Source organism: Gallinula chloropus, assembly GCF_964237585.1.
Source record: "Gallinula chloropus genome assembly, chromosome: 16".
In the NCBI taxonomy this organism is placed as follows: Eukaryota; Metazoa; Chordata; class Aves; order Gruiformes; family Rallidae; genus Gallinula; species Gallinula chloropus.
The window spans coordinates 8,028,553-8,048,060 of record NC_140101.1 but is presented as its reverse complement, the minus strand read 5'-3'; the positions used below and the strand labels follow the sequence as shown (position 1 = coordinate 8,048,060).

The window sequence follows — 19,508 nt, the reverse complement described above, 5'->3', positions numbered from 1 at the left end:
GGGCAATGCGCAGCGAGGACCCTCCAACCACACACACACACATTCATAGCTCCTGTGTAAAGGACTTGCCCTTTTTAGGGCGCAGAGCCAATTCTGCTTTCCCAGGCACAGCCCGGCATCTCGCCGATGACATCACTGTGATACGGACCATATGTCCCGCTAGGGCAGCACGGGACCACGTTTCCTTTGACTCGGGACTCCCATAAAGCACCTTACTTGGATTACTTTTATTTCCATCTTGGGAACTCTGTCATTCCTTTTCCTTTCTGCAGGGAAACTATCTCCTAAGCATGAGATGCTTTTTCTGGCGCATTTAAGAAGCTAGCTAACGATGCAGCCACCTCGCTTCCCAGCGCTGCTCTGCTAGAACAGGGATTTACAAACACATCTTGAAGAGCTTCCTCTACAGACACAGAGGTTTAGTTAGTATTTACAGTGCTTCCAGTTTCTGTGCTCACAAGGTAATCAGAACACAAGTCACTAACACAACGTAAAAAAGCAACACGATTTCATTTCTTCTTCTAAAAATATCTTAAAATAGTGATCTCCACCGTACCCTGATTTTTTAAATTTATTTTTAAAAGGCAAAAACCAAAACACAATGAAATGCAAACACCTTGCTCCAACTTCAACTACTGCCTTTGAAATTAGTACCAAATCTGCAGTGTGATGAACGTGCCACAGAGCAGACCAGAGCACTGCACACATTACCCAGAAGAAGCCTTTTTTCACCACGTGAGCACCTACACCAGGATTTCACAACAGATCTCCAGAGCTTCACAAGCACACAGATCAAACCGCTTAACTCAGAATTAAAGATGAAGCCAGAGTTTTATTAAAACAAGGCAAATGCATCTGGGGAAAGAGGGGAAAAAAAAAAAGTTTGGATGTGCTGCCCCAAACTTTTGGCTTTTACAGCCTTGTGCTGTGTAAACTGCAGAGCAAGGCTCAGAGGGGTTGGGAAAATATTGTTTCTATATGGCTGGTAAATGCCAATGATCTGTATCTTAGGGAGCACCCCTCAGTAGGAGGTCTCTTCCATCTCTGGCTACAGAGTCTCTCCATTATGCAGTGTTACCGGGGAGGGGGCTGCCCGCGAAGAAAAACAAACCAGGAATTTGCAGGCGCGGTTCTAGCTCTCTATCAAGCAGAAAGTCAGCACACAGACTTCTGAACACCAGGAGGCTTGTGGGTTTATGAATAGGGGATTCAAATTTGATTGTTTTTATTACAATCCAAATACCTGTCCTGTAAGCAGAGAGCTTTCTAGTAAAGGGAACAGAAAAAAAATGCTTTCCAGAAGCCGTCTGGTTTCATCATGTTGGGACATAAATGGATTACGTTGGAAGAAGGGAAAAGGGGCTCAGGATGGAGGTTTTTTGATGCTATATGAAATAAAGGAGCACAGAAAACACACCACGGCCTGCTCTGCCTCACGCTGCCCGACGGAATGGTCACTGCCTGGAATTTGGCAACCACAATCAAAATAAAACATGACACAAAGAGGATTCGAGGATTCTCCCTTTTTCCTCTACAAAGCGAGCAGCTTAATGAACCTTAAATAGCTTAATAAGAGGAGGGCCTGAAAAAAAGCTGCTTCCTGTACAGGAGCAGAGCTGTGAATCCAAAATACCCCAGGGACCAGGCTATACTGGGGCTGAGCACTTCCGGGCGGGGCTGCGTCCAGGCACAGGGTGCCAGGAACTGCACGTGAGGGTCCCGATGTGGGAAAGCCCTTAAAGCCCTTCCCGCTCCCACCCTATGCAGAACCACACATCAGCACATGCTGGAGTCCCCCAGCTTCCCTCAGGAGCCGAAGGCTGGAGGTCGGAGAATCTGGTCTGTCCCCAGCCCCCTTGACAGCAGCTCAGTGCCAATACCCCAGGAAATGGGCTACAGCGTGCCACGAGATCCATCAGAGCCAACCTGCTCGAACAGCAGTGCTCAGCGTCAAGCTGAGCCTTGTCCCCTGCCCCCAAACACCAGCTTTAGAGGTGACACTATTGCAAAGCTGTAAAAAAATATCCTGACCCAACATTTCCCGTGGCTCCTGCATCCCGGTACCTTCTCAGGGCAGGGCTGCCCCATACCCCAAAGCATGGACAGTGCTATTCAACACCAAAAACAAAGAGAAAAGAAAGAGTCCCCAAGCAGCCCGGGGTGACTCCTGCCTGAGGCTCTGTCAGCTACACTGAGAATTAACGGTTAAGATCAGCTGTTCTCAGCTTATTTTGGTATTTGCTGCTTCTGCTTCCAGCCTCCCTTGACCACTTGCCTTTTTCTGCCTGCACTAGGAGGTACCAAGTAAACCCAGCCCAAGGTGCCCGTGCCCTGGCCACAGTGGCCTCAGCAAGTCCCTCCCTGTGCCAAGGGATTCTCAGGGGTCAGTGACACAGATGATGCTTGGGTCTCCTGGAAAGCTCAACTACAGAGACACCAGATTCAGCAATAGGCTGAGGAGGACTTTGCTCCCCAGTGACAACTCATCCTCTGCAGCTCCCTGGTGCCGAATGGTAACTCTGGAGTCTTACTCTCCTTTCTACACTGAACACGTGTTAAATAAGGGGCTTTGGACTTTCCACCAGTGCCCAGCTGCCAATCCTCCTCGGCTTCTTTCACAAAACCAGAGGAGTTAGAGGGCTGGGGGGAGGGAAATCACTCATGGGAAGCGTAATAGCGATATGAAAAGGGCCAAAGGAGAGGTCAGGCCCCTTATAGATCATTGAATAGGATCCAGAAGGCAACTCTTTTATATCTTTAAATAGATGTAGTACACCCCTCTTGGATGAGGCTTTTGTTGGTTGCCAAGCATTTTAAGTGTTGTAGTAAGAACACGTTATTAAAAGGGGTTTAATATTCAGAAACTCAAACTCCTGTGTGCAGAGTTGCCACATAACTCCTGGCATGTGAAATACATACAGCCTTAAGCTGTCACCTTTAAAAAACTGCCATGTTCTTAAAAGTGCAAGTGTTGAAGGCAGCATGGTTTCACTGCAGCTTAATTCAGGGGCATAAACTCTTATAACAAAGAAACTGGAAATGAAGAAAGGAGTTGCTTAAATTCAGTGAATTCCCTTTTTAAAAGCAAAACCCCAGCATCAGCATCACTGCCATAGTGTTAGGGGTAAATCCATGGTGAGGCAGCACCCGGTTTTAAACGGGAATTGAAATGTCTTTGGTCCAGCACAGCTGTGAACTGGAGACAGGCTGGGACCCAGCAGAGTCCAGCCACAGCCTGTGCTCCCTACAGACTAGGTCTCAGACCCCCTGCAGCTGGAGGAAGGGGCTAAAGATCATCTACGCAAAAAACCCATGTGAGAATGTGTTGCCAATACTGAGGGGCTGCATCAGCTGCTGGTAGCAGCGGCACACAAAGGATGTGCTGACATTTCAGGCTGTCTTAGCACAGGACCTGCACCATGCAAGTCCCTGTCTGGTACAGCCCAGAAAGACCCCTCTGAAGTTCACCCAGAACTGCACACTAAGTGATGGACATTTAAGCAACCTTAAGTTTAACACGCTGCACACCGCAGCACCTACCACTCCCAGGCACAGGGACACTGCTGCCTGCACCCCACTACTCCAGCCTACCTCTGTGCAGCCAGCTTACCACAGCCTCACACACCTGGGCTTACTCCTACTAGTAAAGTGCTTCTGCCTACGTGGATCCTTCTCCCTTTTTTCAGCACACATTTGTGGCAGTCATCAACGAGTAGGAACGGGTCTCTTACAGGAACACTTCTTACACCCGTCTCTTACTGACAGGGAGAACAAGCAGCAGCCACGGACAGGGGGGAGGACAGAAGCTGGAAGACAGACAACCCCCCAACCCCCTGACCCACATATCACATTACTACAGTTACACTCCTGTTTTCTTCCTGCTGCATTGCCAGCTGGATTTGCCCCTGCCTCCTGCCCCTCACCAGGCAGTGTCACGGAGTGCTTCTCACCCCGCACATTTCCCTCCTGGACACATCCAGCTCCACAAGCGAGAAGCCGTTCAGAGCCAGTTTCATCTCCTGGGGTGGCTCCAATCCACCAAGAAGGGAGCCTAATTGGGAAGGAGGTTTTCTCCTAAACTGGAGTCAGAGCGAGCAGGGTTTAGGGATATGATGTCAGCTGCCAGGTGCTAGCTGCAGTGAGCTCAGCACCACACAGGCTCCAGCACCCGAAACACACTTGACTGATGCTCTGAAGTGATTTGAGGCAATTAACCTCCCCCCCACACCCCTGCATTAGCTGTGCATCTCCCCTGGAAACCCTCCATAAAGCCCAGCATCCTCCACAGCCCAGCAAGGAGCCATCCAAGAGAAGCCACCCAGACCCCTGAGGAACCCCACAGCAGCAGAGGCGGCAGTGCGGTCACAAAGCCACGTGCCTGTGAGCCCGTAACCCCTTCCCCACCCCCTGAACTCTGCCTCTCCAGCTGTCAGCAGCGTTTGATTGAGTTGCAACCCCCGGCGCTGCCGTGGCCGTGCCAGGATGCCGCGGGCGCGCTGGAGCCGCCGAGCCGACCTCTTGCTGTGAGCTTGCTGTAGATCTGCGAGTTCACTTCCTTGTCGCGCATGTAACATCTGATCTCCTCCGCGGCCTCTCGGATGACGGTAACAGCAAGCACAAAGCCCTGAAAGAGGCAGGGGGGAACAGAATGGATGAAAAGGTCAGGAAAAAAAATCACATCTGCCTCTAATAAGAGCAATATTTGTCAGAACCAGCACCAACAACCTGCATTTCTTTACTCCGTCATCTCCCACTAACTCTGTCGTCTCCCACTACACCGTTCCAGGGATATTACACTCCTGATAGTGAGCTGACAACAGAGCTGGTGCTTCAAAAATCAGTGACTTCACTTTCCCGTGATGCTCCATCAGTCCCTCCCAAGCGAACCACAGGGAAGTGTATGAAGCGCAGCAGTACAGCCTCACATCCCACTTCAGAGGGGAGCAACCAAGGCTGAGTGGGGTTACAGGAACGTCCCAGGTGAGACAGGATCCCCCAAGCCTCATCAGTCCCAAAGACCAGGCTGGCTCTCCTCGCCCGGGAGGTCTCTGTACAGACATTTATATAGAACCCTTCTCCTCTTTGCAGATACACATACGCTTAGGTAATGCATGTGTAGTCACGTGCAGTCACACAGACATGCAGCCTGCACAAACAGGCACTCTAAGCATAGTAATGAGAACTGCTCCTAGGGTAGTTACACTTGTCTGATGAGGGCTTCAGTCCTGCTTTCTTGTGGATGTGAGCAGTCATTCCATTTCATTTCCTCTTGCCGTAAGGAAGCCGCATGCATCCCACCCTTCTCCACGTAGAAAGCAACTAAACTCACACAAAACAATTCCTTAGGGGCCAGCATCAGCATGGCTGCTTCGCCAGGCCCCACTCGGCCCAGCCTAGCCGAGCATTAAACTCCTCATCCATTACAGAGAAAACACAACTTCTTACAGCCCATGCTCTTGAAAATCGTGACCACACATTGATCACCTCTGCTGGCAAGAGTAAGAAGGAGACAGGGTGATGTCAGACACTGAGGGGTGCGTGAAGAGCACATGACATTGTCTGTAAACCCCCACCTGCCCCAACAGGAGGTTTTGCCAGTGGGTTGCAATTTCCAACCTGAAGTTACTTGGGAACGGCTGAGCACACATCTCCAAACTGTGCGCAGAGGCTGTTAAGCCAGGCACAGAGAGCTTGAACCCAACCTAACAGCTTCCTTGGGGAAGCCTTGCTGCCAAGCACTGCTACTGCTGCCCAGTACTGCTACTGCTGCCCAACTCAACCCTTCAAATGCTCGCGTGGGCTTGAAACAGAGAAAAACAATGATGAATGACCTATGAGCTACTGAGAGGAGTTTCTTTAATTAAGAAAACGAAAATTTACCTGCTGACCTTCACAATCCTGTAGTAAAGCTAAACGGTCACCAATCTAGTGCATGCAGGGGCACCTAAATGCGTGAGTTGGGATAACAGAGATGGGTCCCAAAACACGACACAGGATGTTTCTGTGGTATGTAAAAAGGCAGGCACACAAAGAGACCCAAAGACAGGAGTTTTGTTTTTTGGAGGCACCTCTATTCTACCCTGCAGTTACACCCACTGAAAGCCAGAAGCCGTTGACATGATACTTCCATGTCTCCCCACCAGCGTTTGGGACCATGGCTGCCTGTTTGCAGCCCTCATTCCCACATCCAACAAATCAAGGACAGAACGGACGAGTCTCTTCTGTTTACTTTGGGGGTTTAACTACAAATCCCTCTCTGCTTTCCGAAAGAAAATAAAGCAGCTCTGGTTATTTTTAAATTAAGTTTCAGCTGTTCAAAGAGTCTTCAAATAGATACCCCAAAATAGTCCCACGTGTGCTGACTCATCGTGCCATCTCCTACGCCATCCCATCCCCAACACACTCAGACCACCAGCCAGTAATGAACAGAGACCCTTCTCATCCCACTTCCTGGCCGCTCAGGGGCCACACTCACGTTGTCACCTGGCACAGACAGGCCCCAACCCAGAGATCTCTGTGGGCACGCAGACTTCACTCAGCACAGATCTCAGGAGACCAGCATTAAACCCGGGGTAAAGGCACCAGCACACATGCTCAAGGGGGGATTCAGTGAGGTCTAGGCTTTATGCAGAGGTGCAGAGCCATGTCCCAGAGCTGTCCCTTCCAGTGTTCCTCAAGGATTTCACTGCACCAAAAGCCTTTCAAAGGCAGGAAAGGTCTCCCTTGCCCCTCGCTCCCTCAAGAGTCACAAATCCTTATTACCACCATTTCTCAATCAGTGCACAAGCAGTGTCTTAGAAAGAGCTCTGTGCTTTTAAAATCAGTTTTCAATTGTTGTCCTTGGAGAGCTTCAGAACTCACGTAGACAAGTTAAACCAACCTAAGCTTAAAGACAGCCCTGCTCTGAGCTGAGGGACCAGACATCCTTTTCACCAAAATTACTCTACAGTGCTGTGAGCTGATGTGCAGGAGGGAAGTTACACAGAAAGAGAAATAATGCTTTTACAGGGATAAAAGACAAAATATATAGGTACCGGTATTTACACTTTGAAGCGGTTAGAACTGACTCATACAGAGCGTTTCAGGGATCTAAGAAGCCTGTTCTATGCAACCATTCCTCTTTCTGTCCTTTGACAGCCCTGGCATTTCTGCTTCAAACCCCATTATTATCAATCCCATCCTGATGCCACAGGTAAGGCTGCTTGGCAGGGAAACATAATGTGGGGACAGAGCAGGCCTGAAGCAACCTAACAAAATGATTTCAGGTGCAAACTTAAACCTACAGAAAAGGCAGCACAAGAATTTTTGTCTAACAGTGAAACTTTCTCATACAAAAAACCTTCGATGACCTACCAGAGGAACCCAGTACGTGTAGAGAGCGCCGAGCCTCATCTCAACTACAAACTGAGAGCAGGCCAAGAGCAAGAAGTAAAGGTTGAAGAAGTATTTGAACTGGTTGAACAACACCTGGGGAAAAAAAGGAAACAAAGAGGAGGGAGGAGATTAATGGGGTTCAGAAGTGATGTGTGCTGAACCAACCACCAGAACACTTCCACACACTCCCCTGACACCAACCACAGCCTGGGGCAGGCTGATGTCCTGGGCACTCAGCGTGGCTCCGTATCATGCCCGGTTGGCTGCTGCCATAGGGCGGCCTCAGAGGAGCCCCACCACAGTGCCAAATGCTCACTACCTCCCCCAGCCCCAGGTTCTCATCTGCCAACTGTGAACCCACTAGAACTGGGGAAAGTGCGAGGGCAGGAGGATGGAAGGTGCCTTTCTTCACACTCACCCCAGGGAGAAACGTGAAGAAGTTGTACTTCTGGTTGTTGATCACATTGCGAGGATATCTCTGGTCTCTCTTCTCTGGATGGCCAAGCCAAACAGTACGAGGCCTCGGGTCTCTCCTCCCACAACATCTTAAGCACTCACAACACCTACAGAAGGAGACTTAATTAGTTAATTTTTAATGTTTCTCTGAGTTACACACACCACGCCCCCCCCAACTGTGTCTACCAACCCAGCAGAACAGCATCACCTCACCCATCCCTCACCACCCCTCATCTCAGTTATCCCCTTCCTGTTGCTGCCTCTGCTTCCTTGCCAGCGTATGGACACGTCCTCAAGCCAAGGGAGGCTTTCCCTTACAGACTGAACTTTAACAGGAGTGTGTGTACACCAAATGATCTTGTATGTCCCCAGAAAGAGACGGACAGACTCTCCTCATGTCCCTGCAAGCCCCACTTCCCAGCCACATGCACCTTTCCAGCAGGAGAGGTTTGTATCCCACACAAGGTGAGCCTAATCCATGTTTTGATGGCTGTGAATTCAGGATGACCTCCCTGAGAAGGGCCTGAGTAAGAGGCTTTACTCGAGGGAGCAAACCTAGTGCCCACACACCCTGTTTCCCCACAATGTGCTCCACAGTTCCAGAGCTGGTTGGTCCCTGTAATCAGACATCTGAAACCAGTTACTTTTGTTTACTTTTTAGGTTGGGCCTCTTCTAGGGATTGGACTCGGCAGCAAAAATACCCAGGCACCTATCTCATAATATTTACCATAGCACAAGGCTCAGAGAGGGCCCTGCCAGAATTTAACTTGTGCTGGGAATAGTTTTCACAAAGTAAAACTCACCACTATGCTCCAGAGAGCTTGGCAGATATCTGGGCAGACCTCCAAACCTCTACCGAGAGCTCCAAAGCAGAGCTCCGGGTACTTCAGTGAGTTCAACGATTTACCAGCGTTTTCCCTTCATTAATGTACAAGAAAATGGCAAACAAAGCCCAGAAACTAATCAGAACGTTTCACCTTAAGAAAGCAGAGCCTGCTCTGTCCAAGTGTTTACACAGAATTATACTGCTTTTAGTCTTTTCCAAACACTCTGAGCTCCCCAGCACCACTGGATGGATGCACCAGTGTGGCTCTGATGGGAGACAGCAGACCCCCAGCACCGGCAGCCCCCAACAATGCTGGCAGCCCTGGCAGAGCCACAGAAGTGGAGGGCGATGGCACTACAGTGGAATCACCCAGAACCTCACACAGAGCCACGACCTCTCGCAGCATTCCCACCGCTCCCATACCCGTTGCTGCTGGAATTTTAATTTACAAACACTGTTACTATCAGGTCTGAGAATCAACCTAAAAATAACGTGGCTCCAAGCACACACAAGGATGGGAGAGCCTGCTGTGTGAGAGCATCAGGTTGGGAAAAGCCTGCCTGGCCTCATAGTTGCCACACACCCTCTCCCCGCCCCCCCCCCCCCCCCCCCAGTTATGGGGAAAGCAAACTGAAAACCTAATTAGACAAACAAAAAACAACAAACCTCCCGTCCAGCAAGTTTCTGGAGGCAACTGTCAGCAGTGTCACTGCTTGAGCACAGAACATCTAGCCTTTCTACTAAGACCTCTCCTACAGCCCCTTAGCACGAGGTTTCCATGCAATGTAAGAAGCCCAGTCCAACCAGGGAATGCAGCTCCCCAGCCTGCAGCAAGGGGGTTGCAACACACGCACTGGGGGTTTCATCAGCCCCTGGAAGCCCTCTCAGACCCTGCAGTGCTGAGCGAGGACTCATGTGCCCTGTGGCTGAAAATCCTCAAAAAGTCAGGAAATGCTGATCTCTATCCTGTCTGGACTCCAAAGGTTTTGTTGTGAAGGCACCTCGCCATCCCCAGTGCTGGCACTTTGCTCCCACCAGTTCGGTGAGTGGGACTTTTCTCTCTGGCCCCACAAACCCCCCAGCCAGTCCCTGTGCTTTGCCGGGTGGCTGTGGGGCACAGCCATGGGGTACAGCCCCAGTCCCGGTGGGAATGCCGAGTGGCTGTGGTTACCTCTGCGCACCAATCACACACATGCCACCCCAATATAATAGAAAAGGAGTGGTTGGGATGAACACAGCGTTCCTCCAGCATGGAACGTGTGCTCATTCTGACGGGCAGACGCTCACCACCCCCAAAGATAGCCCATCACATTCTGACCCCCCAAAGATAGCCCATCGCCATCACCTTTACCTTTTCAACTTGTCAACGATAACTTGAAACTTCATTAAGGAAGACACATTGCTGAACTCATTTGTTCTGCTTCAAAGCCCCTGCGAGAGCTCTGTGGCCCTCACAGAGCACGCCGTGCAGACAGAAGCAGCTGTCACGGCAGATCACGTTTTAGCAGAGCAGGGTCCAGCTTCCTTAACCTGCCCCGGTCACGCGCAGACAGGACAGTGTCAACCCTGCACCCTCCTCCTGACAGAGCCCCTCGGTTAGGACCGATGGGTGCAGAGGCACACACACAGACGCGCTTTCCAGCCATCCTGCTGCTCAGTACGTTACAAGTCCTTGTGACTGGGGCTTTTCCCAAGTAACTTCTTCCTCCATGAAACTGGTTCACAGGCACTGTGCAGTTCCGTGACCTGCTCTCACTTTGGGTATCATTCCTATTTTCGGGGATCAAACTTAAAGACCAGGATGATGAGGGAAAGGGCCACTCAGGCCATCACCAGGCTCCAAAGTCCTCTACCCAGGACAGGGTTAGTGCTGCTGGAGGAGGCTGGCTGCTCTGGCAGGATAGAACCACTCGTGTTATTAAGCATAGCAAAATACTTTCCACCAGGAAATCAGAAGCCTACATCCTTGAAAGGGAAAGAAAGATTGTCTAGAGCTGAAAGTTTATGTTGCTGCTTAGAAAGGCTGATAAAATTAGCAGGTGCTTTCCAGGAGGGGAATCCCCTATGCCACTCCAAGCAGCTTTCTGTAAAAAGCTTAGGAATACACATTCCCCAAGGTTTCTCCTCCTCTGGTTTGCAGCTGAGGCATCGAAGAAGAGTCCTGCAACAGGCACCTATGCTGCAACTAAATGTCTGGTAAACTAGCAGGAGTCCATACACAACCAGCTTGCAAAAGTTACTGTACAGAAAGAACGTGGAAAATACACAAAGGGCGCTAATGTGGGAAGCCTGTGCAGCACCCTGCTGTCAGCATTTTAAATCCTATCCTGGCAAAGATAATAATAATCAACAAACTCACAAACCCCCAAGTAAAATCACAACCACTCCAAAGCATCACACCGTCATGAGCTGTACCGAAACCAAGCCCTGTGGGTGACAGGCCCTTAACCCGCAGCGGGACCTGTACCCGTGGAGTAAGGTGGTGATGAGCACAAAGGTCCATGGCACACTTCACTCGGGACAGTCTTTGTTTGCACAACGATCCCATGTGATGATGGAAGGAGCTGTAATAGGACAGGCTGCCAGCTGCCAGGCGAACAGCCATTACTGAGAAGCAGGTTTTGTTGATAAACGCAGCACGGAGAAGCATCTGAGGGAGCAAATGAAAAATGCCTTCTGTGATCCTGCGACAAATGCTTTCATCAGTGTTTTTCATGTAAAACAAACCAAACGGGGGGAAAGAGTGTCACATCTGTCTAGTACTGGGGTGGTATTTGTCAAATTAGTGCTGAAGTTCATCAATGTACTTAATCACTTCTACGAGAAGTGCATTTCCAGATGCTGCCTCAGTGTTTCTGACCGGCTGTGCCATTGTTCAGCTCGGCACCTCTAACACAAACCCACCTTCCATGCTCTGTGACTCCCCAGAGGCATGTGCAGCTGCTGGCACCTCCCCATGACCCAAATACCCCCATTTCAGAGGGCAGCAGGGGGTTCACAGGGGGACAGGCACACTGCTGTTCCCACAGCCCACCCCTGCCATCGGCCCAACGCCATGGCCCAGACCCTGCGCTCGCAGGGATCCAGCCCCACACACCGAGGGACCCCTGTACGCCAGCAGCCAGTGGACAGGATCTCTGGTCTCTGTTGACTTTGAGATGGAATTTGCCATGTTAAACAGAGCCAGGGCACAGTGTACAGTGGGACAGCCATGTGAAACGTGGCTGTGCAGCTCCTCCTTCCCCCACACAGTCCCCATTGTCCCCCCATACGTCTGGCTCGAGGCCTCTCTACGTTGCAGAGGCAGCATGAGCACAGCAGTTTGCTGGTCTCAAAAACACCTCGCAGGATTGTGGACTGAGACCATGAGCTATTTAGGGAAAAGCTCCTGCCACGCACCTCGCAGAGCACCTCGCAGCTTACTTCCCAGCAGAGCTTGGCTCAGCGAAGCTCAGGCTGGCATGCCATCCCACCGCAGTCGGTGCCACCCATCCCTCCTCACTGGCACACGTCCCACAGCAGTTTCCAGAGCGCTGCAACGCACTGGAGGGAACATGGCTGAACATAAGGTGTACAGCTGCACAACTCCGAGCCCAGCCTCGGAGTGCAGCGAGGAACATCCCTGTCCAAGTTCTGCTCGGGAACAGGTAGCGGCTTCTCCTGCTGGTTTATGAAGCACATGGTCTCTCTCCGAGGCGGATCTCAGCTGCCTGTAGCATCATTTGCCTCTGCAAGGCTACTGCGCGAGTTCCTCCCTGGCTCCACTCCCAAGCGCGCTGGAGGCTGAGGCTGTGCAGAAGCCTCGCTGGGGTGACGCCCGCCCTTCGCTGCCCACATGGGATGAGGCGTTCCTGTCTTTTTTGGTTCACATACATGAAGATTCCCGTGAAGCCTTTCTGCCTGCAAGCAGGAATCTGATTCCCACTCCCCGCAGAGATCTGTCCGCACTTGTCACCACCAGTGGGGGGAAACCCCCCAGTAGAAGCTGTACAGGTCAGGGCTGCACTAAGGTGCAGTCTTGTGAGCCTTGCTTATCCCCGAGCCTTGCTTACCCCTGTACTTCCACATCTATTAAGGAAGATAACTTGGAAGTGCTTTTGTTTGGGTTACCCCAGAGGGAATAGAAGAAAGAGGGTCTGGATCGTGGCTCTGGATTCCCAGGACGCCATCCTGGTGCGACTCTGGGAACCTCCCTGACCTGCTGGCTGATTCTTCCTTCGGTCTATAACACTGTCTTGGATTTGCCGGGCCTCTGTGCTTCGTTATCCACGCCATCATTTGATCAAGTTACTGACAGGCTACTGATCAGTAAACAAGAGCTCCCAATACACCCTAAGTCCCACCCCACACAAAAACCCCCAAGTCCAAGCTATGCAGTTTGCTACTGGGGAAAGTCTTCAGCAATCCTCCTTCACAACTTCTCACTGCCAAAATGTCTCTCTAATGCTGGAAACACCATCTCTGTGGCTGCTAATCAGGTAGAGTCCACAACCAACCACACACCCGCAGCTTAGGTGAGACGAGGGCCATTTCTGTTACACAATTCTAACCACACTGCGATACCCAGGGGGTCCTGGGGAGATTGGAGAGCTTTAGGAAAAGAAATCATTCTGGAAGCCTTGAGAAATTTCTTGGGCACCCATCCACCTCTCCCTGATCTCTCTGGATTCACCACATCACCGTGCTCAATGCCATGGTGGCTGCACCGTGTGTAATGCATCCAGCGCCGCATGTCACACAGGCACCAGGAATTGCCTCCCACATCACACACCCCAGCTCAGCATCAGCCGGGACAGACATCGCCCATCAGTTGATGGGGATAACCTGGGTACTGAGGAACCATTCTAATAACAGATAAACCATGGGGGTCAATTTCTGTTAGAGGAACACGAATCAAACCTCTCAGTGCAAAACACAACAAACAAGGGGAAAAAGTAACATCCCCCTCGGGCTCTCACAGACGGGATTCCTTTGATACTGAGGTTTGTTTTGCTAATATCGTGCTTCACATTTTAAATAAACAAACTATCCAGGGACAAAAGCAGCAACTGCCAGCCAGATAACTGGGACATCCTACACAACCCACCGTGTACATCCAACCTGTCTGGACACCGGCCCCTCTTCCTACCAAGGAAAGGATGATTTTCCTCATTTACCTTCCTGCATGGGAACACCAGGGCGAACACACGTCTCCTTCAGTAGTGCATCCGACACTCGGGATATTGCAACAGTCACAGTAAGGATACTCTGTTGCTTGGGCGGATACAGTTAAAGGGACCCTCCACGTTACGGCCCCACCGACACCGCGGAGCCCGGGCGGGGAACGGGACCAGCCGGGCTTGGGAGGGGCCAAGGAACGGAGCCGTCACCGACGCTGGGGTGGGAGCAGGCAGCCGGTGACACCGCCCGGGCCAGCCTCGCTCCTCCGGGCCGGGCTTGGCGCCCATCGGCCGCGCCGGCTGCCGTCCAGGCAGCGCTTTGTGTGTCCGGGGGCTCCACGGGAGGGGGCGGCGAGGGCCGGGGCCTTTTCCCCACGCAAGGGGCTGGCGGCCGGCGCCGCATCTCCCGGCCCCGGCGCAGCGCAACGCGCCCGGCGGGATCCTGCCCTCGGCCCGGGCGTGCCACGGCAATGGCGTCAGGAACAACCTGTCAGCGCCCGCCCGTCTGCCTCCCCCTCCCTCCCATCCTCCTCCTCCTCCCGGGCTCGGACCGCGGCCACGCAGCGCAGCGAGACGCGGCGCGCGCTCTCCCGCCCGCCACCGCATCTCCGCGCCCCGCCGGCCCCAGGCATCCCGCAAAGGACGCCCCATTCCCACCACCCCGAACGGGGACCCGCCGCCACACCGGGGCCAGGGGGCCGGGAGTAGAGTCGCCCGCCCGCCTCCCGCAAGCCGGGCGAGAAGCGGGGCCCCGGGCCCGCGGGAGCTGCCGGGGCCCTCGCGTTGGGGCTCACCCGCTGCGGTGCTTGCTGTCCATCCGCTTCTTCTGCCGGACCGGCTGCAGCGGGATGTTGTCGGTCATGGCCGCGGCTGCCGGGGCGGAGCGGAGCGGGATGCGCTTCCCAGCAGCGCCTCGGCCCGGCCCGCCGCCGTCTGGCCCCGCCGCCGAGGGGGCCGGGCTCGGCGCCGCCGGGCTCCCAGCACGCAGGTGCCGCGCCCGCCCCGGTGCGCTCTTCGCCGGGCGCGCCGCCCCGCAACGCCCCGCTCCGCTCCGCCTGCCCGGCCCGGCCCGGCCCCGCGGGGAGGGGTCGGTTCCGCTCCGCTCCAGGCAGCGCTGCCCCGCCCGGCCCCGCCGGCACCTGCTCTGTCTTCCCTCCGCTCGGGGGGCCTGCCGCGATGCCACCCCCGCTTCCCTTTCGCACCGGGCGGCTCCGGGGAGCTCAGCCCCGCCGTGCCGGCACCACTGGCCGCCTGCGCCCGTCCCCCCCCCACGAAGACCCCCCGGGAGCGGGGGGCGGGTCCCCGTACGGTCCAAGCCGTACCCCCTCACCCGCTGCCGGTGACGCTCCCCCTGCACCTCGGCTCTACTCGGCTCCCCTCCGCAGGCTGCTCCCGCCGGTCGCTGATGAATCCAGGCTTTTCCTTGCAGCCACAGTGACTAAATCGTCATCGAACCCGAATAAACAAATCCAGTTCCCAGAGAGCACTGGGCTACGGGGCTGAGATAAGGGCTCCGGGAGAGCTGGAGAGGGGCTGGTGCCCAGGAAAACGGCCTTCAGCTGCGGGAGGGTGATGGAGAGGGGCTGGGAGCCAGAAATCCTTCCCGGGGAGGGGGAAGGCCCTGGCACAGGGTGCCCAGAGAAGCTGGGGCTGCCCCGGGATCCCTGGCAGGGCTCAAGGCCAGGTTGGATGGGGCTTGGGGCACCTTGGGCAGGGTTGTGTGTGTCCCTGCCCATGGCAGAGGGGTACTGAGGGGGCTGTCCCTGCTCGCCCACACCATTCTATTGTGCTATATGATACATGTTTGGCCTGATAAACCTTGTGTTTTACTACATCTTTCCCACTGGTTGCTCCTGCCCCAGCCAAACTATGCCCAGTGCAACTCTGGCACCTGTTCTGTCTTATGCATCCACTGTCCTGCTCCACTCCAGCTCTTCTATCTCTGTTGCGTTTTCCTCCTGCCATCTTCACATCTTCCTGTTCTGCTTTGCCATAACAAAGCAAAGGAATCCTTTAAAAAGCACACCCTGCTCGCCCAGCCCATGTACCTCTCATGCTGTTCACCATATTCCTCATTCAAACACAAAACCCCAAACTCCCAGTGGCAAAGATGTATTTCATAAGGGGGATTAGAAACCAGTACTGTAATGGCACTGTTCAAATGATGTGTGCTCTCCTGGTGATGCTATCATGAAAAAAACTGGTGAAGACAAATACTCATGTAATGTATTCGTCTTAAAATGAGGAACGTTAAGTTACATCTAGAAAACCACAGATACAGAAGTCTGCTGGGGCTGGGGATACCTGGGCACCTGTGATAGTCGCGTGGGGGGAGCTGGGTGTTGGGTCAGTGCAGAAAACTAACAAGTGAGAAGATGTCTGAATAGCAACAGCGAAAAAACTGCTTCAGGCTGTGTGAGGGGTCAGGCGATGGCCCCTGTCCAGTCACCACCGGTCAATGGGGATCCAGCCCCCCCCTTTCAAATTGCTTCCGCTTGGCCATTCCCCAGCACAGCCTGCCCTGCTCTGGCCCTGCTGCTCACTGTGACCTGGAACAGAGAACGGGACCCCAAGCCTGAGCCTAAGTTCAGAACCACCATTTGTTTCAGCACAGTCAAAGTAGCGCATACCAAACCCGCTGGGGGTGGGTTTAAACTGAGAGATGTTTGTGTATCTCTCAAAATAAGCTCAAGGTAATCTTAAATAATAACTGGCACTTTCCCAGTGAAAAATGAAGGCTGTCAAGGAAAAACAGAAGATAGCAATTCCCATGGGAGCTGCTGGGCAGCGCGCTCTTATTCCTTGCCTGGGCTGTGCTCTCGCCCAGGTCACACCACACATCACACCCCACAAAATCTGCACTTGTCATTCAGTCATTTTCCTTACGGTTGAAGCAGAGTCATCCTGACATTTTGTAATGAGGACATTTCAGCAACATAATTAATAGTTACACCAGTCCCAGGCGCCAGTGCCCGGAATGCCTGGGCAGATATTTTCAAGGCCATCCTACCCAGAACAGTCTTATTGCACAAACTGTTTGCAAAACTGACTTTCAGGCTGTGTTTAGTAACACAATGTTTTAATTTCTTACTTCTCAATCTGCTGTTCTTATGCACTCGTGGGGACAATCGAGGCAGAAATAGAAACCCCTTCTCCTCCCACAAGCGTTTCAGCTCACTAAACTTACTTGCTCCATTGTTTTTTCACATACAGCTGCAGAAATACTTTTTTTTTTTTTTAATGGGAGAAAAGCTCTGATGATGGGATTCACTTCAAATAACAACCACATACAAGCTGCGAGGGAAGAACCTAACGAAGATGCTGTACTTGCCCATCAACAGGTGCTGACGCCACTGCTACAAAACTGCTGGCCTCGTGCTGGCTGAACTGGGACTCCGAGCCTGTAGCCTCGAGGCTCCACCTGTAACCAAAATAAAACTTCACAAGCAAGGGAAGCAGGTTTTAACACAGCCACCACCTTCCCAGCCCTTGACATCTCTGTGTTTTGGGCAGAAACAAATGACATCCCCCTTTGCACGAAGCACCTGAACTTCCTTCACATCACTTGTGCAGGTGGCCCAACTCCACGGTCCAACCCCATGGGAGAATAAATACCAGCCTGTCCTGAGGTCGCTCAGTCCTAGCAGTGCTGGAAGAGGAGCAAAGGGATGCTTATAGGCAGGTTTATACCTAGCTACATAACTGGGGGTAGTTGGTTTGGCAAATGGCAATGGGAATCAGGCGATGGCGATACTGCAGCCTGCGGACATACTCCCACAGCATCTGAGATTCCAAACCAGCTCCCAGACTCTGCCTTGGGGCACTCAATTTTTCTGCTCAAATTGTAACACTTTTGGGCTTTGGTTGGAACATCGCTGAGGGATCCAGACTGGGTTGTGGTGCAGTGGGCTAAAGCTGCTCCCTGGCATATTTCTTGCACAGCATTAGCTCTGCTGTAGAGATTCACAGCAGGTATGTGCTCTCCTGATCTCTGAGCCTTTGATTTTCTGGTGATAGGGAATGCCCAAAGGAAAGCCCTCAGCCTCAGACTGAGAAGTTCCATTTGTTAAATGAAGTAAAATAAAACCTATTTGTTTTTTCCTGGTGCCACTGGTTTGTTCTCCTGATGCTCCATTTTTGCAAGCACAGAACCCAAGGCACACAGAGGAGCCCTGCAAGCTACAGGATTCACACTGCACAAATGGCTTATTAAAAGGAGGTGGTTTATTTTCCACAAGTTTAAATCATTACCTATGGAGTTTTTTTTCTCCCAGGACTGTTTTTGCCCGATGATTAAATTAACACCAGAGGAAGCAGAGTTTTATTGCCTGCCCCAGTGATTTGTCATGGTGCCAGTTCCGGACCCCTTGCCCTCCTGTGAGGTGCCCAAGGGGAGTTTATTGAATGCTGTCAGTGCTTCCATCACTGTGAGCAGGATTGTGTCTGGTGTGCTGCGCAGTCATGGCTGTCCTTGCTCTGCCACCCAAGTTTCCAGACAATCACCCAGTCTGCAGACAGCCCGCCAGGCAAGGTGCACCCGAGTCAACCACGTTTCATAGAATCACAGAATCACAGACTGGGCTGGGCTGGAAGGGACCCCAAGGGTAACAGAGTTCCAACCCCCTGCCACAGGCAGGGCCACCAACCTCCAGGCATGATCTAGACAAGGTTGCCCAGGGCCCCATCCAACCTGGCCTTGAACCTCCCCAGGGATGGGACACCCACCCCCTCTCTGGGTTAGCCCATTCCAGCCCCTCACCACTCTCTCTAAAGAACGCCCATGAGCCTTTACAGCAGCAGTTCCCCTGGGAGCAAACCTCCTCAACATATTGTCTTTGCCTCTCTGTTCCCCTTGTCCACCACACCCGGGCGTAAAAGCACTGCCACCCCTGTCCCCACCCATGGCTGTACCTCCCATCACACCCACATGTGACGCCCTTCAGCGCCTCCCACTGATCCTCACCTGCATCCCGGTCTCCAAGCCCCACTGGTTAGAGAACGTGTAAACAGAGTGCATTTCAGGTGTGCCCGTACTCCTCCGCGGAGCAACTCCTGGTGCCAGTTTCCTACTCAAACAATGGACAGTGGTTTGGACGATGCCCCCGCCAATCACACTCATTACCTCGCACAATGTGCTGGAAATTTCCTTCCATTTGAGTTGTGCTACTAAAGAAATAACTGAGGTCTTTACGCATAGGGCCCCGGTGGCTTTCCCCGCAAATGCTGTGGAAGGTCAGAATAATCATCTTCTGTTTGGCTTTTTAGGTACTACAAGATTAATTCCATTTTGGAACTCCGTTGGGTTGGTTTACTCTGTTGATTCTTTTTCCTAAATGTGAATATCAAACCAGGGATAACTCTGATCCAAGGAGACGGCTCAGATGATGGGCGTGTAACCAGCTGCACAGAATGTTTATGATTCCACCAGCAATCTAAGCTGTGCCATTATTCCCCGTTCCTGCTGTTACCTGGCTTCTCCTGTTTTGTAGGCACCAGGGTGCTCCCTTTTGTCTGGAAACACAGCCCAGTGCACACAGCATTTGAGCTTTGCTTCAGCGCCCTGTTTGCGGTCGCCCATCCGCAGGGAAGAGGAGCGAGCAGGAGCAGGGATGCAGTTGCTAAGGGCTGGAGAACTTGCAGTCATGCAGCACCAGTGCTGCTGGCAGCCCATGTGCTGCCTTGTTTCCCTGTG

At 52.7% G+C, this 19,508-nt stretch overlaps 1 protein-coding gene across 1 annotated transcript in view; it reads right to left on the bottom strand.

Moving 5' to 3' along the window:
- Positions 1-14,678, bottom strand: part of ATP9A (ATPase phospholipid transporting 9A (putative)) — a gene marked incomplete at both ends in the record, with an annotated part of 52,006 nt that extends 37,328 nt beyond the window's left edge. Inside the window, 4 exons of the mRNA XM_084271649.1 lie at positions 4,516-4,624; positions 7,354-7,467; positions 7,793-7,937; positions 14,611-14,678. Of these exons, the coding sequence (XP_084127775.1) occupies positions 4,516-4,624; positions 7,354-7,467; positions 7,793-7,937; positions 14,611-14,678 (436 nt within the window). The remainder of the gene's footprint in view (positions 1-4,515; positions 4,625-7,353; positions 7,468-7,792; positions 7,938-14,610) is intronic.
- Between the last annotated feature and the right edge of the window lie 4,830 nt (positions 14,679-19,508).